Here is a 21,416-nt window from a genome sequence, read left to right as displayed (position 1 = left end):
ACATATTGCCCGAATTTATAATTGTAGGTTAAGTGTAGTGTTTTATATAGTCGGCTCCGCCCGACTTTTGCCTTTCCTTACTGGTTATATTTAATTTTTCTCTAGGATGTGTATAGCATTTTAATATATTAATATTGAATATTTTTTGAAAAATAATGTGTTATTTTTGTATTTTTTTACCCTCTACCATAGGATGGGGGTGTACTAATTTCGTCATTCTGTTTGTAACTACTCGAAATATTCGTCTTAGACCCCATAAAGTGTATGTATTCTTGATCGTCGCGACATTTTATGTCGATCTAGCCACGTCCGTCCGTCTGTCTGTCGAAAGCACGCTAACTTCCGAAGGAGTAATGCTAGCCGCTTGAAATTTTGCAAAAAATTGAAATTTTGCAAATATATAAGATTCGGTCCGGCCGAACTTAGCACGTTTTTACTTGTTTAATATTTGAATTTATTTTAAAGTTTTTAAGTCTTTAGTCTTATGTGTCATAGCCTTGGACCTTTAATAATTTATTTAAAACTGTCAGATTGTTGGTTGGAGAGAATTTTTACTCTCTTTAACTAATTTCGCTCTCTATTTGTTTACTTCGCTCTACCTGTCAAGGGTTCTACTGGAGATGTTCTGTGGCAATGATAATCCACTCATTTGCGACGATTTAAAAATGCTTCAATAAATTACGGTTTTTTATTTTATTGTATTGTAGTGTTGAAAAAAAAATTTTTTTTTATAAAAATCTTCTTCCGAATCAGTCACTAGAATTTTCTAATCCAAAATCGTTTAGGGGTACTTGAAAATATTTCTTTTTGTTTCTTTAGAGGGAATAGAAAGCTTTATGTTTTATTTAAAATTCTACTTAATTTTTTACAAAATTTTATAAAAAAAAGTTACATGACTTATTTCAGCGATAGTAGGAGTGTCTGAAATTGAGTCTTACAATGATTGGAGGTTGGGTGGGTGGGTGTGTGTGTTATTAATATAAAATAACGCTTGGGAACTCAGGATGTCTTTGAGTTGCCCTAGGCCAAGCGGGGAAAAGCGAAACCCCTCTTTCGAGTGGGTCTCATAGAGGGCATAATTTTAAATTATGCTTTGGTTATTAGAAAACATAATTTCGATATTTCAAAATATCGATAACAAAATCTAAACTAAAAACATATGAAAGTTCTTAAATTTGTAGGTTTCTTGCAGTTGCTTTCAAGAACTTTCATTTACAAACAAAATTAAAACTGAATATATTTAAGTTAACAAACAATTAAAAAAAAAACTTAAAAATAATAACAAATATTTTTTTTTCAAAAAAAAAAATTTATAAAAAAGTCATAACAAATTTCAAATAAACTACTAAACTAATGTATAATAATAACATAAAAAAATTTAAAAGAAATAAAATTAAGTTACAAAAAATTTTCTACCAAGCCCGTTTTAAAATTCTAAAGAATTCCTAGTTTGTTTTGCCTTAAGAAACTATGAAAAAAATTTATTCTAGATATAAAGCCTTTGGTGGGGGGCAATTCTGCGATTTGCAAGTTCTCTTAAGGAAAACATCAACAACCGCCCCATTTTCTAAACTGAGAAATGCCAAAGCGGGCGTGAAGGCAAGCGCGCAAAGGCCAAATCAAAATCAAACATTCTTCAGCGGTTTTAGAAAATGAGGCCTTAAAATAACGAGTCATGAGAAAAAAACCAAAACTCTGTTTGATTATTTACTAAAATTTGCCATGAGAGAGAGTGAGAGAGAGAGAGAGATGGTTGAGATGTATTCAAGCGAGTTTAAAATTATCTCTAGCAACAAAAGTTGAGTAGGGAAGTTAAAAGTCATAGAGTACAAAAGAGTTGTAAAAATAGAATTAAATAAAAATTTGTTTTAGAAATGAACTGCCTTCAAGTTTTGCACAAAGATTATTCTTTGAGTGTAAGCTAGCAAAAATGCTTAGAATTTGTATGACAAAGAGCAAAGTGAGCATGGCGGTGACGGTTGTGGTGGTGGTGGTGGTGTAGTTGTTGTTGATTGACTGAGTAGCGGTGGTGGTGGTGGTGGAGACGTTGGCGGATATGCTCAGCAGTTTCCGTTTTTATTTTTTTTGGGGGGGGCGTTAGTAGAGTAGTAGTAGTGAGTCGATCGGCGGGCTTCTGCATACGCACATACACACGTTATAAAGTAGTGATAGTTTGGTCGAGAAGTAAGTCCCACGAAGCGGCTTTTTTGGCGTTTGATTTTGATTTGCATTTGAATTTGAGGAGATATAACGAAGCATGATATTGTTAACGATTTTGGTTCTTATTTTGGGATGAAACGAAAAAAACTCTTGCTTTGTTTTGGTGTGGTGAGGTGTTCTAGAGATATGAAAAAAATTTAGGTTTGCTCTTTAAATTTTTTTTGAGGGGGGTTGGGGCTTGCAATTTGCTAGCGTAAGTGCAAGCAAATTTATTTCATTCTTAGTCAGTCGAAACGTTTCTTGCCGCCTACAGCGAGATATCCTGAAAAATTAGGTCATACAAATGTTTTAGTCGTTTGTGCAAATAATTTATGCCTACAAAAGAGAAGAGAGAGAAAAAAGGAAAAAAAATATTCAGGAAAAGACAGAAAATTGTACTAATTTAGGGGGTAATAAAGCTACAATTTTGCTATTTTTTTTTTTTAATTTTTTGGGGGGTTTATAGTTGGGAGACATTAATTATTTGTGTTTTTTTTTTTTGAGTATGACAATTTTTTTTTTTTGTTTGACAAGGGGGTGGGGGGTCATTACATTAAACATAGTTGATAACTACTACCATACAAGGAATTTACTAAGTTCAGATTCGAACGTACCGGTTCTGACATTTAATTTGTCCTCATTTTTAGCAAGAGTCTTTTTCGAGGCTTTGGCTGAAGCGGTTTTGACGCTGGCGGCAGGGGCAGGCTTAGCATCGGGCTTCTTGGCAGTGGCTTTGCGGCTGCTGGCATAGGAGACCTTGACCAATTTTTGTTTGCTCTTATCATCATCGTCATCATCATCATCATCATCGTCGTCATCATGGTCATCATCATCATCGTCGTCATCATCATCATCATCTTCATCACTTTCTACTACAGCCTTCTTGGAGGCCTTTCCGCTGGCTTTCTTGGCGCCTGCAGCCTTTTTGCCTTTAGCCGAGCTGGAGCTCTTGGGGGTGCTTTTGATGGGGGTCGAGTCGGGTTTGCCAAATTGGAAGTTGCCAGGTTGTGGGCGTTTGTCATCACCCGCATTGCCTTGTCCTATTCTTTGGGCAGTCATTTTAGGAACTTTGGTTGACTTTTCCAATTTTGTTGGACAGCATTGGAATGGTTGGAACTGATCGGGCACCGAATTGCCACGCTTAGCTGAACGGCCCTCATGACCCAATCCAACATAGAAACAATCGTCATCTGTGCACAAACAAACAAAAACATTTTGTCAGATTCAAGTTCAATTCAAGTCATCATTATCATCATCAAATCAACGTCATCAACATTAATGCAAAAAATAGTTTAAAAAAAGTGGAAATAGAAGTAGAAGAAGAAGATGTTGTTGTTAAACAAAAATTACAAAATTACAAATTTCAGAGAATTCTCAATACAATTCTCTGTTGTTTAATTTTTTTTTATTTTTTTTTATAGACAAAGAAAAGTTAGTAAATTTTTTTTATTTTTGAAAATTATTTTTTTTTTTTTATAAAAAACAAAACAAATATTTTTTTGCATTTACAAAATTATTATTAAAAAAAAAATTAAAGCGTGCTGTTTTGTAAAAAATTTTCTTCGTTCTTATTAAAGGTAACGTATTTTGTTTACTGTAACTTTAAGCTCTCAAGCCTCCGCCTATGGGGGAGACAGAGCCTTACAGGGAAAGAGCGAAAGAGAGAGCGAGAGAAAGAGAGGACTATGAAAAAAATATTCAACAAAAACTTATAACTGACAAAATGCTTTTGATGCTGACAAATTTTTTTGGTTTTTTTTACAATTCAAGGTCTTTTTTAAAGGCTAAAATGTTTACAATGTTTACTTCGTTTGAAAAAAAATCATGTTTTTTTTTGTTACAAAAATACGACTTAAATCCCAATTTAATAACAATACATGGCAATTGTTTGCTTTTGAAGGCTTCTTTTTCGCTTATTGTAACCTAAATGCTTACAAGAGACAATTAAAAAAAAATTCAGTTTACGATAAATAATTAATTTTTTTAAATGGTTGTTTTTGTTCGATTATTCAAATTAATGAGCATTTGGATTTTTTTTGTTTTTTTGTTTGTTAATTTTTTTAATTTTTTTTATATAAATAAATATTTCTCAAAACAAAACATTGTGTCAGCTATGTTTCTGATTTCTTTTTTTTTTTTGATTATTCTTTGAAATTATTATTTTCTTACAATTTTTTTTAATTTTTTCTAGGTTAGTTGTGTTCACTTTTTGCTGCTTATTCTTACAAACATTTATACAGTTAGTGCTTGAAACGAATAGTGTTGTCAGGGTGAGGGGGTGTTAGCATGCATAGTTTTCAGGGTTGTTTTTAAGATTATAAATCGCAGGGTTTTGGCAGGACATTTTCGACAAAGGAGACACAGTGTCGCTAAGGTTTCCTAATTCAAACCTGTTTTGACAAACACCTTTTTCCCGAGTGTAGAGTAAAAAGTGCTCTATGGGCTGATAATTATTAGATTTGACTAACACCTGTTCATGGGTTGGATTACATTTTATTTTTTTTTATTTTATTTTTGACTAACCATTTTTTCCGGGTGTATAAAACAATTCTATCTTGCCTTTACCGTACATTTTTATTTTTTTTTATTTTATTTTATTTTATCTAATTTTATTTTATTTTATTTTATTTTATTTTATTTTAATTTTTTTGAGTTTTATTTTATTTTATTTTATTTTATTTTTGATTAACCATTTTTCCGGGTGTAAAAAAATTTTATCTTGCCTTTACCGTACATTTTTATTTTTGTTTGTTTTAATTTTTTCCAACCTTATTTTGATTAACCCTTTTTATTTTTGAGTGTACTAGTGTTTAAAGTATCGCCGGCGGAGTGATATCTCTTTTCGTTTTTCCATACGTCCGACAAGAACGCCAATGCGACATGCAACGCATTTCCGTTTCCATATCTGCGTGCCTGCTTTAAGCAAATCCCCAAAGAAGATAAATATTTTATTGCTATATTCTTGTGCATCCCTTGCCGAGGGTCGAGTGTGAGGCAAATTTGTCAACAGCAATAAAGTGAATTGTTTTCCGTCTTTACTACTATCGTAAAAGTGTATGGGTCGTTTATGTCTCGCATATCCCCAAAACTTTCAAGGTAAATAATATTTTACTTTAACATCCTTTGGCTTTATTAAATATTAAATTAAATATTTCTGTTGCTGTATTTGTCTTTTCAACATTTTGGTTTTTACGATGGTCAGGAAATTTGGGATTTTCACCAACAACAACAAGAAAAATAACAAAACGAGAAAAAACCAAAAATAATTTTTTCTTGTGTTGGAGTGTTGAAAGAAAATTCGTGCAAAAAATATTCGAGTAATCGGTTTATATGGCAGCTATATCCAAATCTGGAGCGATTTGGGCCAAGTTGCAGAAAAATGTCAAACAGCCTAAGACAAATCAATGTCAACATTTTTGGCAAAATCGGACATTAAATGCGCCTTTTATGGACCCAAAACCTTGAATCGAGAGATCGGTCTATATGATACCTATATCCAAATCATTACCGATCAGGACCAAATTGGAGAAGGATGTCGAATGGCTTAACCTAACTCACTGTCCCAAATTTCGGCGACATCGGACAATAAATACGCATTTTATGGGCCCAAAACCTTGAATCGAGAGATCGGTCTATATGACAGCTATATCCAAATATGGACCGATCTAGGCCTAACACAACTCACTATCCCAAATTTCGGCGTCATCGGACAAAATCTTATGGACCCAAAATCTTAAATCGAGAGATCGGTCTATATGGCAGCTATATCCAAATCTGAACCGATCTGGGCCAAATTGGAGAAAGATATAGAAGGGTCAAACACAACTCACTGTCCTAAATTTCAACAAAATTGGATAATAAATGTTGCTTTTATGGGCCTAAGACCCTTAATCAGCGGATCGGACTATATGGGGGCTATATCCTGATGTAGTGCCATATAGCCCATCTTCGAACTTAAGCTGCTTATGGACAAAAAAAGAATCTGTGCAAAGTTTAGGCTCAATATCTCTATTTTTAAAGACTGCAGAGTGATTTCAACAGACAGACGGACGGACAAGTCTAGATTGTCTTAGATTTTTACTCTGATCAAGAATATATATACTTTATAGGGTCGGAAATGGGTATTTCGATGTGTTGCAAACGGTATGACAAAATGAATACACCCCCATCCTTCGTTGGTGGGTATAACAAATATTTAATTATACAAAAGTTCGTTTTTCTTCAAATATTATGAATCCAGTGCTAGGATCATGGGTTCTTCTCGAATCCAAATTGTTAAAGTTGTATTTCTATTTAGTTATTTGCTTGTAAATATATGTGTACCATATCCGATGCATTGTTAAAGTCCCACAGGATTCATTTGTGAATCAACTTTTACTTAATTTGTATATAAGATTTTTACTCCACTGCCAAAGACTTTTTATTGGAGACCCATATTGTTCTGATCGTTTTACGTGTAAATTTTGGGGAGTTTTCGGCGCACAAGTGGGCACCTGACACCTTGTTCCACAAATCTTTGTCTTATTCGAACTTTACTTCTAAAGACCTTTTATTTAAGTCGCAGATTTTGCCTATGGTTTTGGGAACTTGAGCGGACTCCCTGACACTGCACATAAATTTGGATATCAGCTTCATACTCTACCTTAAATACATTCCATTTGACACTCATATTGAACTGATTGTGTTTTTAGCTGGGGCGTGTCCCCCCACCCACCTACTTGACCTCAAAGTCTTATATCACATCTGCAATCAAAAATTCGCTTAAATCGACCCACCCAAAAAAATTGAGGTTCAAAAGGCCTCAAGGATTTTAAATATTGGTGTCGCGAATTTGCGGCCATTTGTGTAAACAGTTTCGTTTGCATAGCAATGCCATCTCTTTGTTTTACCCATACTTTGTAGCAGTCTCCACCCACACAAGACAAATATTGCTACAGTATGTGTGTGCATGTGTGTGCTGACCTAGTAACATGACATTTCGTATTGATATTGGTGCATATTGGCAAAACATTGCCAACTTTATGGAAAAAAAAAACCCAAAATGGATATCATTACCCTTTCCAAACATACAGCAACTAATGGAGAGCTGAATCATGGATGAAATTAAATATTTAATAATATTTTAATCTATCTCTACTCTAGAACTTAATTCCTTAAGCCAACAATATGGTCTTGACGACATTTTCATACAAGATTGTATTCTTGCCTTCAGACTATGGCCAGTAATAGTTGAACATCGTAATAAGGTTATTATTGATTTATTTTCATTTTTATTGTTGTAGTATATCTCTAGGTTCATAAGAAAGTAATCATGCATATGCATTACTGTTCTTGCCTTAAACGACTTGTACTTGCTTAAAAAAAGAGTTATTTTTCTTTTTGTGTAAAAATCCAATATTTTTTTAAAGTGCCCAAAAAGTACTTCACTGATTACACTCGAAAAAAATGCGTCAAAACCTGCCACTATGTGCCTTTTACTTATTATTCAGATAGAAGAAGAAAAGTGTATAGAATATGATAAGGAAATAAGAGTTGGTGTATATCAACCTGGGTATCGATTTCAAGTGCTGGAGGTAGAGGGTAAAAAAGTATTCAAAATCATTACCAAAGCTTTTCAAACTTTGCAAATGGAAAAACTCTACAGGTGGTTTGTAGTGGTTGTTGGTTTTCAAATTAAACTCAAAAAAATAAATCAAAAAGTAAAATATAGTTCTACTATAGTTAAACAATAACACCATTAACAATAAAATAAAAACCTTGACGTATGCTGTACCTATGACGTTTATTCGCAAAAATTCTTGCCAAATTTTGTCTTTTGAAAATCAGTCTTAGAGCGAGCGAGCGAGCGTTAGAGAGTTTGAAAAATAGAAGGAACGTTTGAAGTTATAGTTGAAATTGTTTTCGTACATATAGAGAAAGAGAGCGTACGCGCTTGAGAGAAGAGAGAGCATTTTGTTTGTTTCTTTGCTAGTTTTTCGTATTGTCGTATTTCACATAATTGTGCAGTTTATCGTTGTCAAATGCTATAAAAATTAGAGCCAAGAAACTAATGCCATTATTTTGGGTAGACTATGATTTAAAATTTTTAAAGCGCCGAAAATTAACATTCTCAGTACCTCTACTGCAATTACACAATAAAAAAGTTCAAATCATAATTTTCAATTGGAATGGTGTGCGGCGGTGATGTGATAATCATTTGATTGCAAAAAATATACGAGAGGTTGGGGTGTGGGTCAATGAAAAGGGTCGGGTTCATTGAGAGAGGGAGAGAGAGTATTTTTTTAAAACTCTCCCAAGATTCTTTAACATAGCTTCTTGTTCTTTTTTCTGTTCTGGTTAGGGTCTTTTGAAGAACATTTGTATGGTTTTTTTTTTCTTTTGTTTCGAAATGTATTTTTTTTTAGTCCCTGCATCATGTGTTAATGGTTAAGGACATTTTGGTGATAATGAGAGTGCATATGAAGTGGACAGAAATTGCTTACTCCTTTGATTGATTAACCACTGCAGTACACGGTCTTCGTTTTTGAGATTACCTGTAAAATAAGAGAAAGAGAGAGAGAGGAGAGGGTTTTTGGATTAATTTTGTATAAAAGTTTATGAAAGAGAATGACAGCAGGAATTTTTCCCTAGGATGTGATAAGTTTAAGGAGAGATGAAAACACTTTCCAAATGACAATAAAAGTACAAAAATTTAAATAAAGTAATAATAAAAAAATTTTCATTTTGTTGTTGGAATTTAATTCACCTTAGACCAATGGGGTTTTGTTTTATTTAGGATAAAAAAAAAAACAATATAAGAAAAGTTCAGGCGAAATGCAATGTCGCAAAATGTATTGGGAGGAATAAAGTGTTCGCTATTTTAGCCTAGACTAGGGCATTTTCGGACTGCTTCCACCTACTCTTTAATTAGTGAGCAGTGCAATGGTAGATGCATGCCCTTCGACTGAAACTTTGCACTGCTCACTAATTAGTGAGTAGGGTGAAGCATGTCCAAAGCAGTCCATAGAAGTGCTTAGTAAGATAGAAATCGCGATCACTGTAGTCTGCACAGTGCATTCTGCGACACCACATTTGCCTAAACTTGTTTGAGCGTTGTTATTTTGCTACTCTGTTCTTAAAAGAAACAACAAGTCAAAGCGTGATAAGTTCGGCCGGGCCGAATCTTTTATATCCTCCACCATGGATCACATTTGTCGAGCTCTTTCCACAGTATCTCTTTTTAGGAAAACAAAGAATAAAAGGAAAGAATTGCTATGTTATTGGAGCAATATCAAGTTATGGTTCATTTCGGACCATAATGGAATTGAATATTGGAGACCATAGTAGAAGTCATAGTGTAAAATTACAGCCAAATCTAGTAGAAATGGAACACTTTAGGTGCTGAAGAAGTAAAATAGGGAGATCGGTTTATAGGGGAGCTGTATTAGGCTATAAACCGATTCATACAACATCATGAGAGAAGGTCATGAGAGAATCCATTGTGCAAAATTTCAGCCAAATCGGATAATAATTACGCCGCCTAGAGGCTCAAGAAGTCAAGATCCCAGATCGATTTATATGGCAGCTATATCAGGTCATGAAGCGATTTGAAACGTACACAGTTGTTGGAAGTCATAACAAAACACCTCATGCAAATATTCAGTCCAGTCTGATAGGAATTGCGCCCTCTAGTGGCTCAAGAAGTCAAGATTCAAGATCGGTTTATATGGCAGCTATATCAGGTTATGGACCAATTTGGACCATACTTAGCACAGCTGTTGGAAATAATAACAAAACACGTCGTGCCAAATTTCAGCGAAATCGGATAATAAATGTGGCTTAAATGGCCCTAAAACCTTAAATCGGATGATCGGTTATATGGGGTATATATCAAGATACAGTCCAATATAACCCATTTTCAAACACTTTAAAATGTTTCCTTTCTAATCTATTTCAACTTAAGGCCCGGTATGCAACTCAAGCGAAATTGTCGGTAACAAACTCATGGTGCCAAAAAACTAAGCATTCGTTTGCCCAATCTGTCAGACTTTTTTGCTGATAAACTATGCCTATATCAAAATGAATTATAAAATCATTTGTTTTCTAGCCATGGAACTGAAAAAAAAAATACCCAATGCTTCCAATGTCACCCTGTTACACAAAGCAAACTGAAAATTTCAGATAGAACATGTCAATGCAACGAAAATTTGAGCTGCGTACCACTCTTAATAGTGAACTTGTTTTTCCGTGGCGCTATTATGATTAAAATTGCGTTTATAGACTTACCGTCATACATGATTGGAACGCCGGTCTCATAGTAGACCAAAGCGGGGAAAGCAAAGATGCCGATTTCATGGGCCAACTTGACATCATTGGATTTGACAAATTGAATGCCATGCTTGTCGGTATCATCATCGATGTTTTCCAATTCTTCCAAAATATCAGAACAAGATTCACATTTGTCGTCATCTGATAAACACAAAAAAGGCTATTAACTCTATCTTAGGAAAATTATTGTTGTATACTTACAGAAGAATACGGCCAAATGTTCAACATCATTGATAAGAACTTGCAAAGTCTTGCGATCAACGGATTCAATGACATCAGCAGTGGATTCGTGCAATTCGAGGACCCATTCCAAGATTTCTTCTTCCTTCATTAAATCACCTTAAAGCAGTGAATAATAAAATTAATAGTTTTAATGGATTCCCTGGGAAGATTCACAACTTCCTTTTTCCGAATACTGAAATGCTTCCTCTAGGTGACCGGTTAAAAAGCCCAACGGACATAAAGCCCAAATTGCTTTTGGCGTAATTACCGTCTAAAAGGATGAGGCTCCCGTGTGACTGGTCACCCTTCCCCTGTTTATGAATTCAAATGCCGTGGCATCTCTACTTACCAGTATAAATCGTTCTGAATTTATGTCTATAGAAAGCCAAGGCAGGCAAAGAAGCCAAATCGTATTCCTTTTGGATATCATCATCGGAAGTCTTAATGAAATCAATGTCCTTTTCTTCGCATTCATCATCGATATTTTCCAATTCATTCAAAATCTTTTGGGCTTTCTTGTCGCCTTCGGCATCTGGAATTTTTGAATACACAAACAAAACACTAGTCAATAGGTCCAGTTACCAAAATAGAGCAAATGTTGAACTTACAAAAGAATACAACAACATGATCATTTTCGGCCAAAATCTTGTCCAACATCTTAACGTTGACCTCCTCAATTTTGCCGGGAATCTCCAAAGTGTCCTCATCGGTGATCCAGGCCAAGACTTCATCTTCATCCTCCAAATCGCCAGTGAAGAGCAAAGGATCACGATTCCTGAAGAACACCAATTGGGGATAGATCTTGATGTTGTGCTTCTTGGCAATGTTGGTGTCCTCGGTGGTGACAAAAATGATGCCGGTCTCATCCAGTTCATCGTCAATGGTCTCCAAGGTGGCCAGGGTCTTGTCGCATTTCTCACCAGGCTCACAGGGGCCGGTGAAGAAGACCACAACATATTCGTGATCATTGATGAGATTGGCGAGAATCTCATCGGTGACCTCCTCAATGGTGGCGGTCTTCTTTTGCAAGATCAGCCATTCCAAGACTTCGTCCTCGTTCATCAAATCGCCTTCGTACATGGCGGGTATCTTGTTTTCGTAGTAGATCAGGGCAGGCAAGTGGTCAAGACCATATTCCTTGGCCTCGGCAGTGTTGTCAATGCGCACAATGACAATGCCTTCCTTTTCCAATTCATCGTCAATGTTTTCCAATTCATTTAAAATGCGAATGTCCTGTTTGTCATCTTTGTCATCTGGGCAGAAAGTGTTCGAGAGACATTAGGACATCGTATTGTGTCTTCTTGGTTTCAAGAATATATATACTTACAAAAGATTACAGCCAAATGTTCAGTGCTCTCAACCAATTTGTCTTTCATCTCATCGGTGACTTCGGGAATTTCGGAATAACGCTTTTGATGGACCAACCAGCCCAACAATTCATCCTCCTTCATGAGATCACCTTCGTAGACATGGGGAATGCCGCGTTCGTATAAGACAATGCTGGGAATTTCATCGATACCCCATTCCTTGGCCTCGCTGTCATCGTCGATCTTGACAAAGGCAATGTCATTTTGATCGCATTCATCATCGATGTTCTCCAATTCGGCCAAGACTTTTTGGGATTTCTTTTGATCCTTGTCGTCTGCGATGCAAAAAATTAACAAATTATATTATGTAGGGGTAACCATAGGAGATGTTTAAGTTATTCCACTTGTGATCCTAGCCAACATTGGGTTTGAAACTGTTTCTATTCGATTTCTAGTCTTGTGACAGCAGCCCTAACCTCGGTTTTGTGAAATCACTTCCCTAGTCTTATTAATGCATGTTATTTGAAAAGACCAAAAGATTTTTGAAAAAAGTTAGATTTTAGATCTGGCCTTGGGGCCAGGTTAGTCATCATCCACAACATCAAAATTATTTCATTATATGAGAATATTTACAGAGCGATATGCAAAAAGAGAAAAGCAAGCCACATCCATTGAGAGCCCTTTTAGAATTTGACAACAGCAATAGGTGAAAGAAAATCCCATATGAACTCATGGGAATACTACCTTCGAAGGTAACTAGCAATCTTTGAGTAGGAAATCCAATTTTCGTTTGAAATTCTATGACAATTCCGCATTGGGCTTCAAGCTAGCGGATATAGCAGAAATTGCAGCATTTTCGGATTAGACAACTGTTGGTTAACCCAAATGTGTAGCACTTCACTTACAAAATAGCACTGCAACATGTGGCATCTTTTCTATAATCAAATCCAACATTTCATCGGTGATGTCCTCAATCTGATCGGAACTGGTCTGCTCTTCGAGCCACTTCAGGAGTTTCTCTTCGTCCTGCAGGTTGCCCTCGTATATGGTTGGAATGCCTTTTTCAAAGTAAATCAATTTAGGAACTGATTCAATGCCATATTCGATGGCCTCCTCGGCATTGTCCATCTTCACGAATGTAATGCCCAATTGGTCGCATTCGTCATCGATGTTCTCCAATTCTTCCAAAACCCTTTCGGATTTCTCATCGTTGTTGTCATCTACAGTAGAAGAAGAAGAACGAAAATTGGTAGTAGTGAAGAAGAAGAGAAGCTGTGGTATAAATTCTAGCACGAGTATCATTCCCATTGGAATGGAGGGATGGGGTGCTAGGCTTGTAAGATATTCTCGTTTATGCATATTTACAGAATAGAACCGCCAAGACGCGGCCTTCTTTGACCATTTTGTCCAACATTTCATCGGTGACATCTTCGATCTCGTCGTGTTCCAGTTGGGAGACCAACCAATGTAGGATTTGTTCCTCGTCCATAAGGTCGCCGTCGTAAATGTTAGGAATTTGTTTTTCGAAATAAACAATGGCCGGAATCTGTGGATGAATACACAGGAAAATTAGACGAACAACAAAAGTATTCAAGGCAGGTAGGAAGATGGAATGGCGTAGCTCGGCAGGCAGTGCAGAAAACGGTCATTCTTTCCACTGCAATTCCATTTCCTTTTGGTCTCTTTGGTTTCATCTGCTCTGCTTTTCTCTCTCCTCTTATGCCAACTGGTCCACCTTCTTCCCCCACCTTGGTTTTAGCTGCAATATTTACCGAATCGATTCCGTATTCTTCTGCGGTCTTGGCATCATCAATCTTCACAAATTGAATGCCATGCTTGTCGCAGTCGTCGTCGATTTGTTCTAGCTCTTCCAAAACGGTCATAGAATCATCATTGCCATGATCATCTACAAGAGAGGGAGTTCAATTAAAATGCTCTACTATCGGGGGTGTGGGGGAGTGATGTTTTGTGGGATTGTGGCTTACAGAATAAAACTACCAGATTATCGATGTTGCTGATCAGTGTGGCCAAGGTCTTGGGGGTGACATCCTCAATGACATCATCCTCATCGCCAGTTGATTTGTTCTGCACCAACCATTCCAGGACATCCTCTTCGCGAGAGAGTTCACCTACATGGGATCAAAGATAACACACGGTATCAATGTGTTTTGTTTTTTTTTTGACTTTAGGAATGGGTGCGTGGCAAAAGAGAGAGAGAGTTGTTGTATGTGTGAGTGCGTGGGGATAAACGATTATGGGCGTGGGAGTTTGTTTTGTGAGAGTGGGATTGAGACAAAGAGAGAGTATGCGTACGCCTTTAGATTGTCGGCGAACCGCATGCATTACCTTCATAAATAATGGGTGTCTGATGTCGGTAGTAGACCAAGGCAGGCAAACCTCCCAGGTTGTATTCCTCAGCCAATGCTTCATCATGGATCTTCACAAAACCAATGCCCAGCTGGTCGGCCTCATCATCGATGTTCTCCAATTCCTGCAAGGCCTTGGCACATTTGCGGCATTGGGGCTTATCTGGTTATCGATGATGATCATTGCGTTATCGATGACGAAGATAGAAAAACGAAGAAAACATGGTTGAAGTTTTGTTTTCTGTGTTCATGCTTTCGTGCAGTTTTGTTCCAAAGAAAATATGTTTAACATAAACAGGGTACAATTTTCGCTCTATGGGTGTTTTGTAATTTCAAAGCAGGCTTACTGTTTGTTTTTTTTTTTTTTTTACTGTACAGAGAATATTCTTGGGGCCCCAGGGAGGCTCTATACTTCTCCTTTGGGGTAAACAAGTAATGCACATATGTACATATAGGCAATCTAACTACACCAATACATACATAAATAAATTTAAGAACTCAACTTAAAAGGACATGCAACATGCATTCTACATCAACTCTATATACAACATTTAACAAGTCAGGTGGGAGATACCATTTAATATTTCTTTTGCAAGGATTTATGTACATTGGAAGTTATGGTTTGAGTTGGAATTTAGAAGGAACTTTCTGGCAGTATTTTTGGGAAAATGAAAGAGTTTAGCTTCTCTTCTCTTGAAATTTGAACTTATTTGCATTTGATGTGATATATTTCGAATTTAATTTTCAATCAGGTATGTGTGAAAAATTTGTATGAAAATTGCTTTTTAACTTAAAAATCTTAAAAAATTATTAAAAATATTTAAAAAAAATTTTAATATTTTTTTGAAATACCAAACAAATAAATTTTTCAACAATATATACACTCGTTAGATTTCTTTGTTGATAGAATGAACAATTCATAAAATTTCAGGTTATCATATAAGTAAACAATCGAAAATCTAATATATGTGGCAGCGAAAATTCAAAATTGGTAAAGACCTTGAAAGGATAAGCCTACAGTTTCTATGGGTTGGAGAAAGTTCAAGTTGATCGCTCAGTCCAATGACTTGAAACATACTTCAAGACTAAGGGAGCTGATGACCAACGATTCGCCAATACGCAGTCATCAGGGAAGATCTCAGACAAAACTAAGGGAATTTAGGATATATGCAATGTTAACGCAGTACTTGGCAGCAACTTTGGATAGCCTTAGGGCCTATAAGATGGCCTTAAGAAAGTTCAAGTGTCAGGATTTAGTCAACTTTAAAAAAAGCGCTCACTGACGTGAAAGACATTTCAAGACGCGGATGAAAATGGATTCGTCGATACACTGCCAAATTAAAGTGCCTCTATAAAAGCAGTGGGAACATAACCAATTAATATCCGTTTCTCCATTGGACTAATATTTGAGGAGTTATAAGTATTTTAAGTTACATACTAAAAAAAGTGTTAATTTTTGATGAAATTTCTTTTCAGGAAAGGTACATTAGTAAATTTTACTTCCAACTCTACATTGAATGTCATGAGTTTTATCCCGAGTTGTTATAGTAAAACGTTATTGCAGCAGCAAGCCTTTGTGGCCTTTGATCTGATAGGTACTAGGCCTTGTTTACTGCTTGTATGAAATTCGTCTATATAACCCCATTCTGGAAATGAATTAAAGAAGATTTTGTATTGATGATCAATATAGGGTGTACCCAATTACAATCTTCAACTCTGCTTGAAGCTGAGTGTCCAGTTATGGGGTATGGGTGACATGAAGGAAAACAAGGCGTAAAGACTAAGTTGTACGTTGTTCCCCAGTGATTGGGTCTATGCCCTGAAACGACCTTGCTCCCGAAATGAAGCTTGTCAAGGATAGCTGCCACCACATGCAGTTCGTGGCTACAACAACAATCGGCTTTCAAGCCATCAATCTAAAAAAATTGGATTGGCGGTATCTTTCCTTTTGCTATATTTTTTATAGCCACCACCATAGGATATACTGATCTAGTCTTTCCGTTTGTAAGACCTCCAAATACTGTGCCAAATTTCAGCAAAATTGGATAATAAATGTGGCTTTTATCGGCCTAAGACCCTAAATCAGCGGATCGGTCTATGGCAGTTATATCCAAATTTGGTCCGATCTAGGCCAAATTAACGAAGGATGTTGAAAGATTGAACACAACTCACTGTCCCCAATTTCTACAAAATCGCATAATAAATGTGCCTTTTTATGGGCCAAAGACCCTTAATCGGAGGATCTGAACCGATCTGGGCCAAATTGACAAATTGGATAATAAATGTGGCTTTTATGGGGCTAAGACCCTAAATCGGAGAATCGGTCTATTTGCAGCTATATCCAAATCTGGACCGATCCACGCCAAATGAACGGAGGATGTAAAAGGGCCTAACACAACTCACTGTGCCAACTTTCAGCAAAATTGGATAATAAATGTGGCTTTTATGGGCCTACGACCCTAATTCAGCGGATCGGTCTATATAGCAGCTATATCAAAATCTAGACCGATTTGGGCCAAAATAACGAAGGATGTTAAAGGGCCTGACACAACTCACTGTCCCAAATTTCAGCAAAATCGGATAATAAATGTGGCTTTTTCGGGCCTAAGGCCCTAAATCGGCCGATCGGTATATATGGGGGCTATACCAAGATATAGTCCGATATAGCCCATCTTCGAACTTAACCTGCTTAAAACCACTATTTCAAAATTTATTTGAAATTTGTTAAGTTTTTGACACTATTTTTAGCAGAAAATTATTTTCATTCAAAGTCTTTTTGGTTTTTATTTATGGACTTTTGTTTCCTTTGAAGTTCAGTGATATGCCATCTAATCCATTGAGAATTTGTCCCTGACCAAGTGATTTGTCTTGTCTAATTTTAACATGAAATTCTTTGGCTAGCATGGAATTCCATTGAAAATCACATTTTAGTAATTATCACTTAGGGTCTCAATGTTCAGAGAGAGGGAGAGAGAGAGAGCCTAGAGTCTTGTACTGACCAAGGAATTAAATTTAGATAATGTCCCAAAAAGCTTTCTCTCGCGCTCTCTCCCTCTTTCGCGATCAAAAGCTTTTTTGTGACAATTCCTTATTCACCACAGAAGAAAAGAAATAAACGTTTAAAGATTAAACTGCAATTTGGGATTTTTAAACATTTTTTCCACATTTAAAATGTTTGAAACTATTTTTTCGTTTCCTTCACCTTTGGAATGAATGGCTGATTTAAAATGCATTCAATATTTCTTTGACAAGTTATTGAAATATTCATGGCGTCCCAGTGGCGTCCATCACTTCCATTGTTTGGGACGTTTGTTGGTCTCAAGTAGTTGCTGGCCCAGTGCCATTTCATTTCATAAAATGAAAATTTATTTTGTTGCAAACTTTTATTTGCGATTTCTGTGTGCTTACCAGCAACTAAAAGACGACAAAGAGTTTTAGTGATGCTGGGAGGGACGGTCGGTCGGTTGGTCGTTCGGTCGCTCCGTCATCCGCTGATGATTGTTTGCCTATGAAAATGAAATTTTTTTTGCGAAGCGTATACCAACAAATGCTGTTGGGAAATAAAACGTCACACAGCAAAGAGAGAGAGAGCAGATATGGATGGGGTGAGCAGCAAGCACAGTTACCTGGGTTCGTGGCCCGACAATCACTCATTCCGACCAATCCATATGCGAAAGAAGACATTTATGAAATTAGTCATTTTATGATTATTGTCTGTAATAGACAGACGCTGGGTTCATTCGACCCACTGACTGACAGACGGAAAGACTTTAGGGTGTATGCTTGGTCAAGCGTTTAGAGGGACACTTGAGCAAAGTAATAAAATTGTGAATGCTTCATAGTTGTGGCACTGGGTTTGGGGACTTTTCAATTTTGGCTATGACTCAGCCTTGAACATTCTATGAGTTGTCCACCTTCTTTTCTGCTTAGAGTATTGTCAAAGGGTGGGGGGAGGGGGGTATGTATTTTCGCACTTGTCTCAATCATTTCATTTCATCTCGCACAGCCTTTTCCATTGCAATTTTTCAGTCACATCGTTCGCCGTTTTATGCATCATTGGAGGCGGGCGACAAGTTTACTTGTGGTCGGTCCATAGTTTATGGCTATGACTTGTAATAGAAATAGTTGGCCATAACATTTTGTTTTTGCTTAAATTTTAGTGCTGTTTTGGAGGTTTAATTTTTCGTGCTGAATATGTGTTTGTATGCAACCTTGAGGCAAAAACGAGAAAATAAATGTTTTTATCATTGGCTGGCCAAGTGGCTATTCTGATGAATTACATACGTTTTTACGTAAAAATGTTCTTTTTTTCTGCTCTCGTTGAGTAGTAGAAAACGAAGCAAAAAAAAAGGGAAAAATGAAAAAGATGAGTGTCAGTGCCAACGACAGCAGAATATATCAACTCATGTATGCACATATACACACAAGCATACAATACACACAAACTAATATATAGTGTACGCATACGTATACTATCTGTGTTGACCACAAATCTTATGGCTTTAATATTTGCTATTCACTTCTTCTCCAACATACACTCAAGCAAAAGTTTCCATACAAATTATATTTGCCCCCTCCCACACAACAGGGTTGATTGGTGTGTGTGTGTGTGTGTGTGTGTGTGTGTGTGTGCTGGAACATTGTTTCAAGTTCAACGCCTCGTTCGTTGAGGCCAGAGGCCTTAAGTTGTTTTGCTGTAGTTTGTGAAGGTGGACATTGAACAACATGCCAAGAAGCTATGTCACATTTCATGGTTTTGAAATTGTGGCATTTTACTTCCCATGGAATTTACGTCACTTTGAATTTTATGACATAAATTAGGCTGACCATCAAATGATTAACCATGCCTTGTGCCGAAGATACGAGTCAGTGTGTTTAAAAATACATTTATTTGAAATAAAATACTTAGGCCTATTTTATATTAGTATTTACACCTATGGTACAAATCGCTTGATTTAGAAAACGTGTGCACTCAAATCACAACACACGAAAAACTCACGTCTAGCGAGATTTTCGTGGCTCGCGGTTTCCTTGTGTGCTGTAGATTTTCTGGTGAGCAGTAATTTTCTCGTGATTGACGTTGTGAGCTCTCAAGACCACTAACGCACCAAAGTCCTTATGTCACCTGCGACCACTGTATTGTGTTTGATTCTCACTCACGAATTACGGGATTCTGGGTGAATCACCACCATTACAAGCAAAGCTCTAGTACAGTACAATGTTAGGGAGTTCAAAGAGAACTCAATGTTGAAATTTCCCTCAAATTAGTTTATAAACACGCCCTTCATATACAATAGGTGTATATGGGAGTTATTCAATGTTGTGGATCGGTTTCGACCAGCTTATACAAATCTACCTTCTAATAAAAATTTGCCACTACAAGACTAGCTTGAGAACAAAAAGTCGGCTTTCGACTAATCGATCAATCGATTGTAAAAACAAAACAAGTAAAAAGGCGTTAAGTTCGGAAGGGCCGAACTTTGGATATCCACCACCTCGGGTATATATGTAAACCACCTTTCACCAAAATCCGGTGAAAATGGCATACCTTATGTTCCATAGCAGTTTTATCGAAACATATTCAGATTTGGACCAAATACTAATAGGTAAAAGTGATTGTTCAATTGTGCATAACAAAATATTTGTGTTTACGACACGGATGTCGAAAAGCCTAACACAGTGTCACTGTGTCAAATTTCAGTGAAATCGGATTATAAATGCGCCTTTTATGGGACCAAGACTTTAAATCTAGATATCGGTCAACATGGCACCTATATCCAAATCTGCACCAATTTGGGGCAAATTGCAGAAAAATGTCAAAAAGCCTAACACAACGCACTGCCCCAAATCTCGGCGAATTCGGACAATAAATGCGCTTTTTATGGGCCCAAATCCTTATATCGAGGGATCGGTCATTGATTGAAGAAAGACGTCGAAGAGCCTAACACAACTCACTGTCTCAAATATCGGCAAAATCGAACAATAAATGCGCCTTTTATGGCCCCAAAACCTAAAACCGAGAGATTGGTCTATATGACAGCTATATCCAAATCTTTACCCATTTGTGCCATATTGCAGAAGTATGTCAAGGGGCTTAACATAACTCACTGTCCTAAATTTTGGCGACATCGGACAATAAATGCTACTTTTAAAGGCCCAAAACCTTAAATCTAGAGATCGGTCTATAAAGCAGCTATATCCAAATCTTAACCGAACAGGGCCGAATTGAAGAGAAGTCGATGGGCCTAAGACAACTGACTGTTCCAAACTATCAGCAAAATCGGATGATAAATGTGGCATTAATGGGCCTAAGAATGGGTCTATATGGCAGCTATATCCAAATCTGGACCTATCTGAGGCAAATTGACGAGGGATGTCTTGGGCCTAACACAACTCACTGTCCCAAATTTCAGCAAAATCGGATAATAAATGTGGCTTTTATGGGCCTAAGACCCTAAATCGGAGGATCGGTCTATATGGGGGCTATATCAAGATATAGTCCGATATAGCCCATCTTCGAACTTAACCTGCTTATGGACAAAAAAAGAATCTGTGCAAAATTTCAGTTCAATATCTCTATTTTTAAAGACTGTAGCATGATTTCAACAGACAGACGGCTAGATCGTCTTAGATTTTTACGCTGATCAAGAATATATATAATTTAGGGTCGGAAATGGATATTTCAATGTGTTGCAAACGGAATGACAAAATGAATATACCCGTCCTTCGGTGGTGGGTATAAAAAGCATGCGCCTAAGAAAACGCCCTTTTGCTTCATAAAGTTGGAGGCCACCTCGATTTTTAGTTAATATCAATGAATTTTTATATAAAATGGTGTATAATTAATCCTAAATTTAAGTTTTCGTTCTTAATTTTTTCCATTCCTGATATTTTTCATTGTCATAGTTCGCTTTTGCAATTTTTATGCCCTACACCACTACTGTGGTATAGGGTGTTATAACTTAGTGCATTTGTTTATAACACCCAAAAGGAAGAGAGATAGACCCATTGATAA

At 36.6% G+C, this 21,416-nt stretch overlaps 1 protein-coding gene across 11 annotated transcripts in view; it reads right to left on the bottom strand.

The window, feature by feature from the left end:
- Nucleotides 1-21,416, bottom strand: part of LOC106087600 (uncharacterized) — a 91,382-nt gene that overhangs the window by 20,292 nt on the left and 49,674 nt on the right. For 7 of the 11 annotated variants that reach the window (XM_013252698.2, XM_013252697.2, XM_013252701.2 and 4 more), the window contains 10 exons: nucleotides 14,382-14,564; nucleotides 14,021-14,164; nucleotides 13,808-13,941; nucleotides 13,401-13,581; nucleotides 12,941-13,255; nucleotides 12,056-12,370; nucleotides 11,337-11,981; nucleotides 11,078-11,260; nucleotides 10,708-10,845; nucleotides 10,465-10,647 (listed from right to left, as the gene is read on the bottom strand). In XM_013252698.2, the coding sequence (XP_013108152.1) occupies nucleotides 10,465-10,647; nucleotides 10,708-10,845; nucleotides 11,078-11,260; nucleotides 11,337-11,981; nucleotides 12,056-12,370; nucleotides 12,941-13,255; nucleotides 13,401-13,581; nucleotides 13,808-13,941; nucleotides 14,021-14,164; nucleotides 14,382-14,564 (2,421 nt within the window). Of the gene's footprint in view, nucleotides 1-1,303; nucleotides 2,536-2,813; nucleotides 3,390-8,681; nucleotides 8,733-10,464; nucleotides 10,648-10,707; nucleotides 10,846-11,077; nucleotides 11,261-11,336; nucleotides 11,982-12,055; nucleotides 12,371-12,940; nucleotides 13,256-13,400; nucleotides 13,582-13,807; nucleotides 13,942-14,020; nucleotides 14,165-14,381; nucleotides 14,565-21,416 lie in introns of those variants that run through there. The other 4 variants (XM_013252705.2, XM_013252706.2, XM_013252707.2 and 1 more) reach the window with 3 other exon arrangements.

Source organism: Stomoxys calcitrans, chromosome 5, assembly GCF_963082655.1.
Source record: "Stomoxys calcitrans chromosome 5, idStoCalc2.1, whole genome shotgun sequence".
NCBI classification, from domain to species: domain Eukaryota; kingdom Metazoa; phylum Arthropoda; class Insecta; order Diptera; family Muscidae; genus Stomoxys; species Stomoxys calcitrans.
The sequence above is the reverse complement of the archived record's forward strand: the minus strand, read 5'-3'. Positions and strand labels throughout refer to the sequence as shown.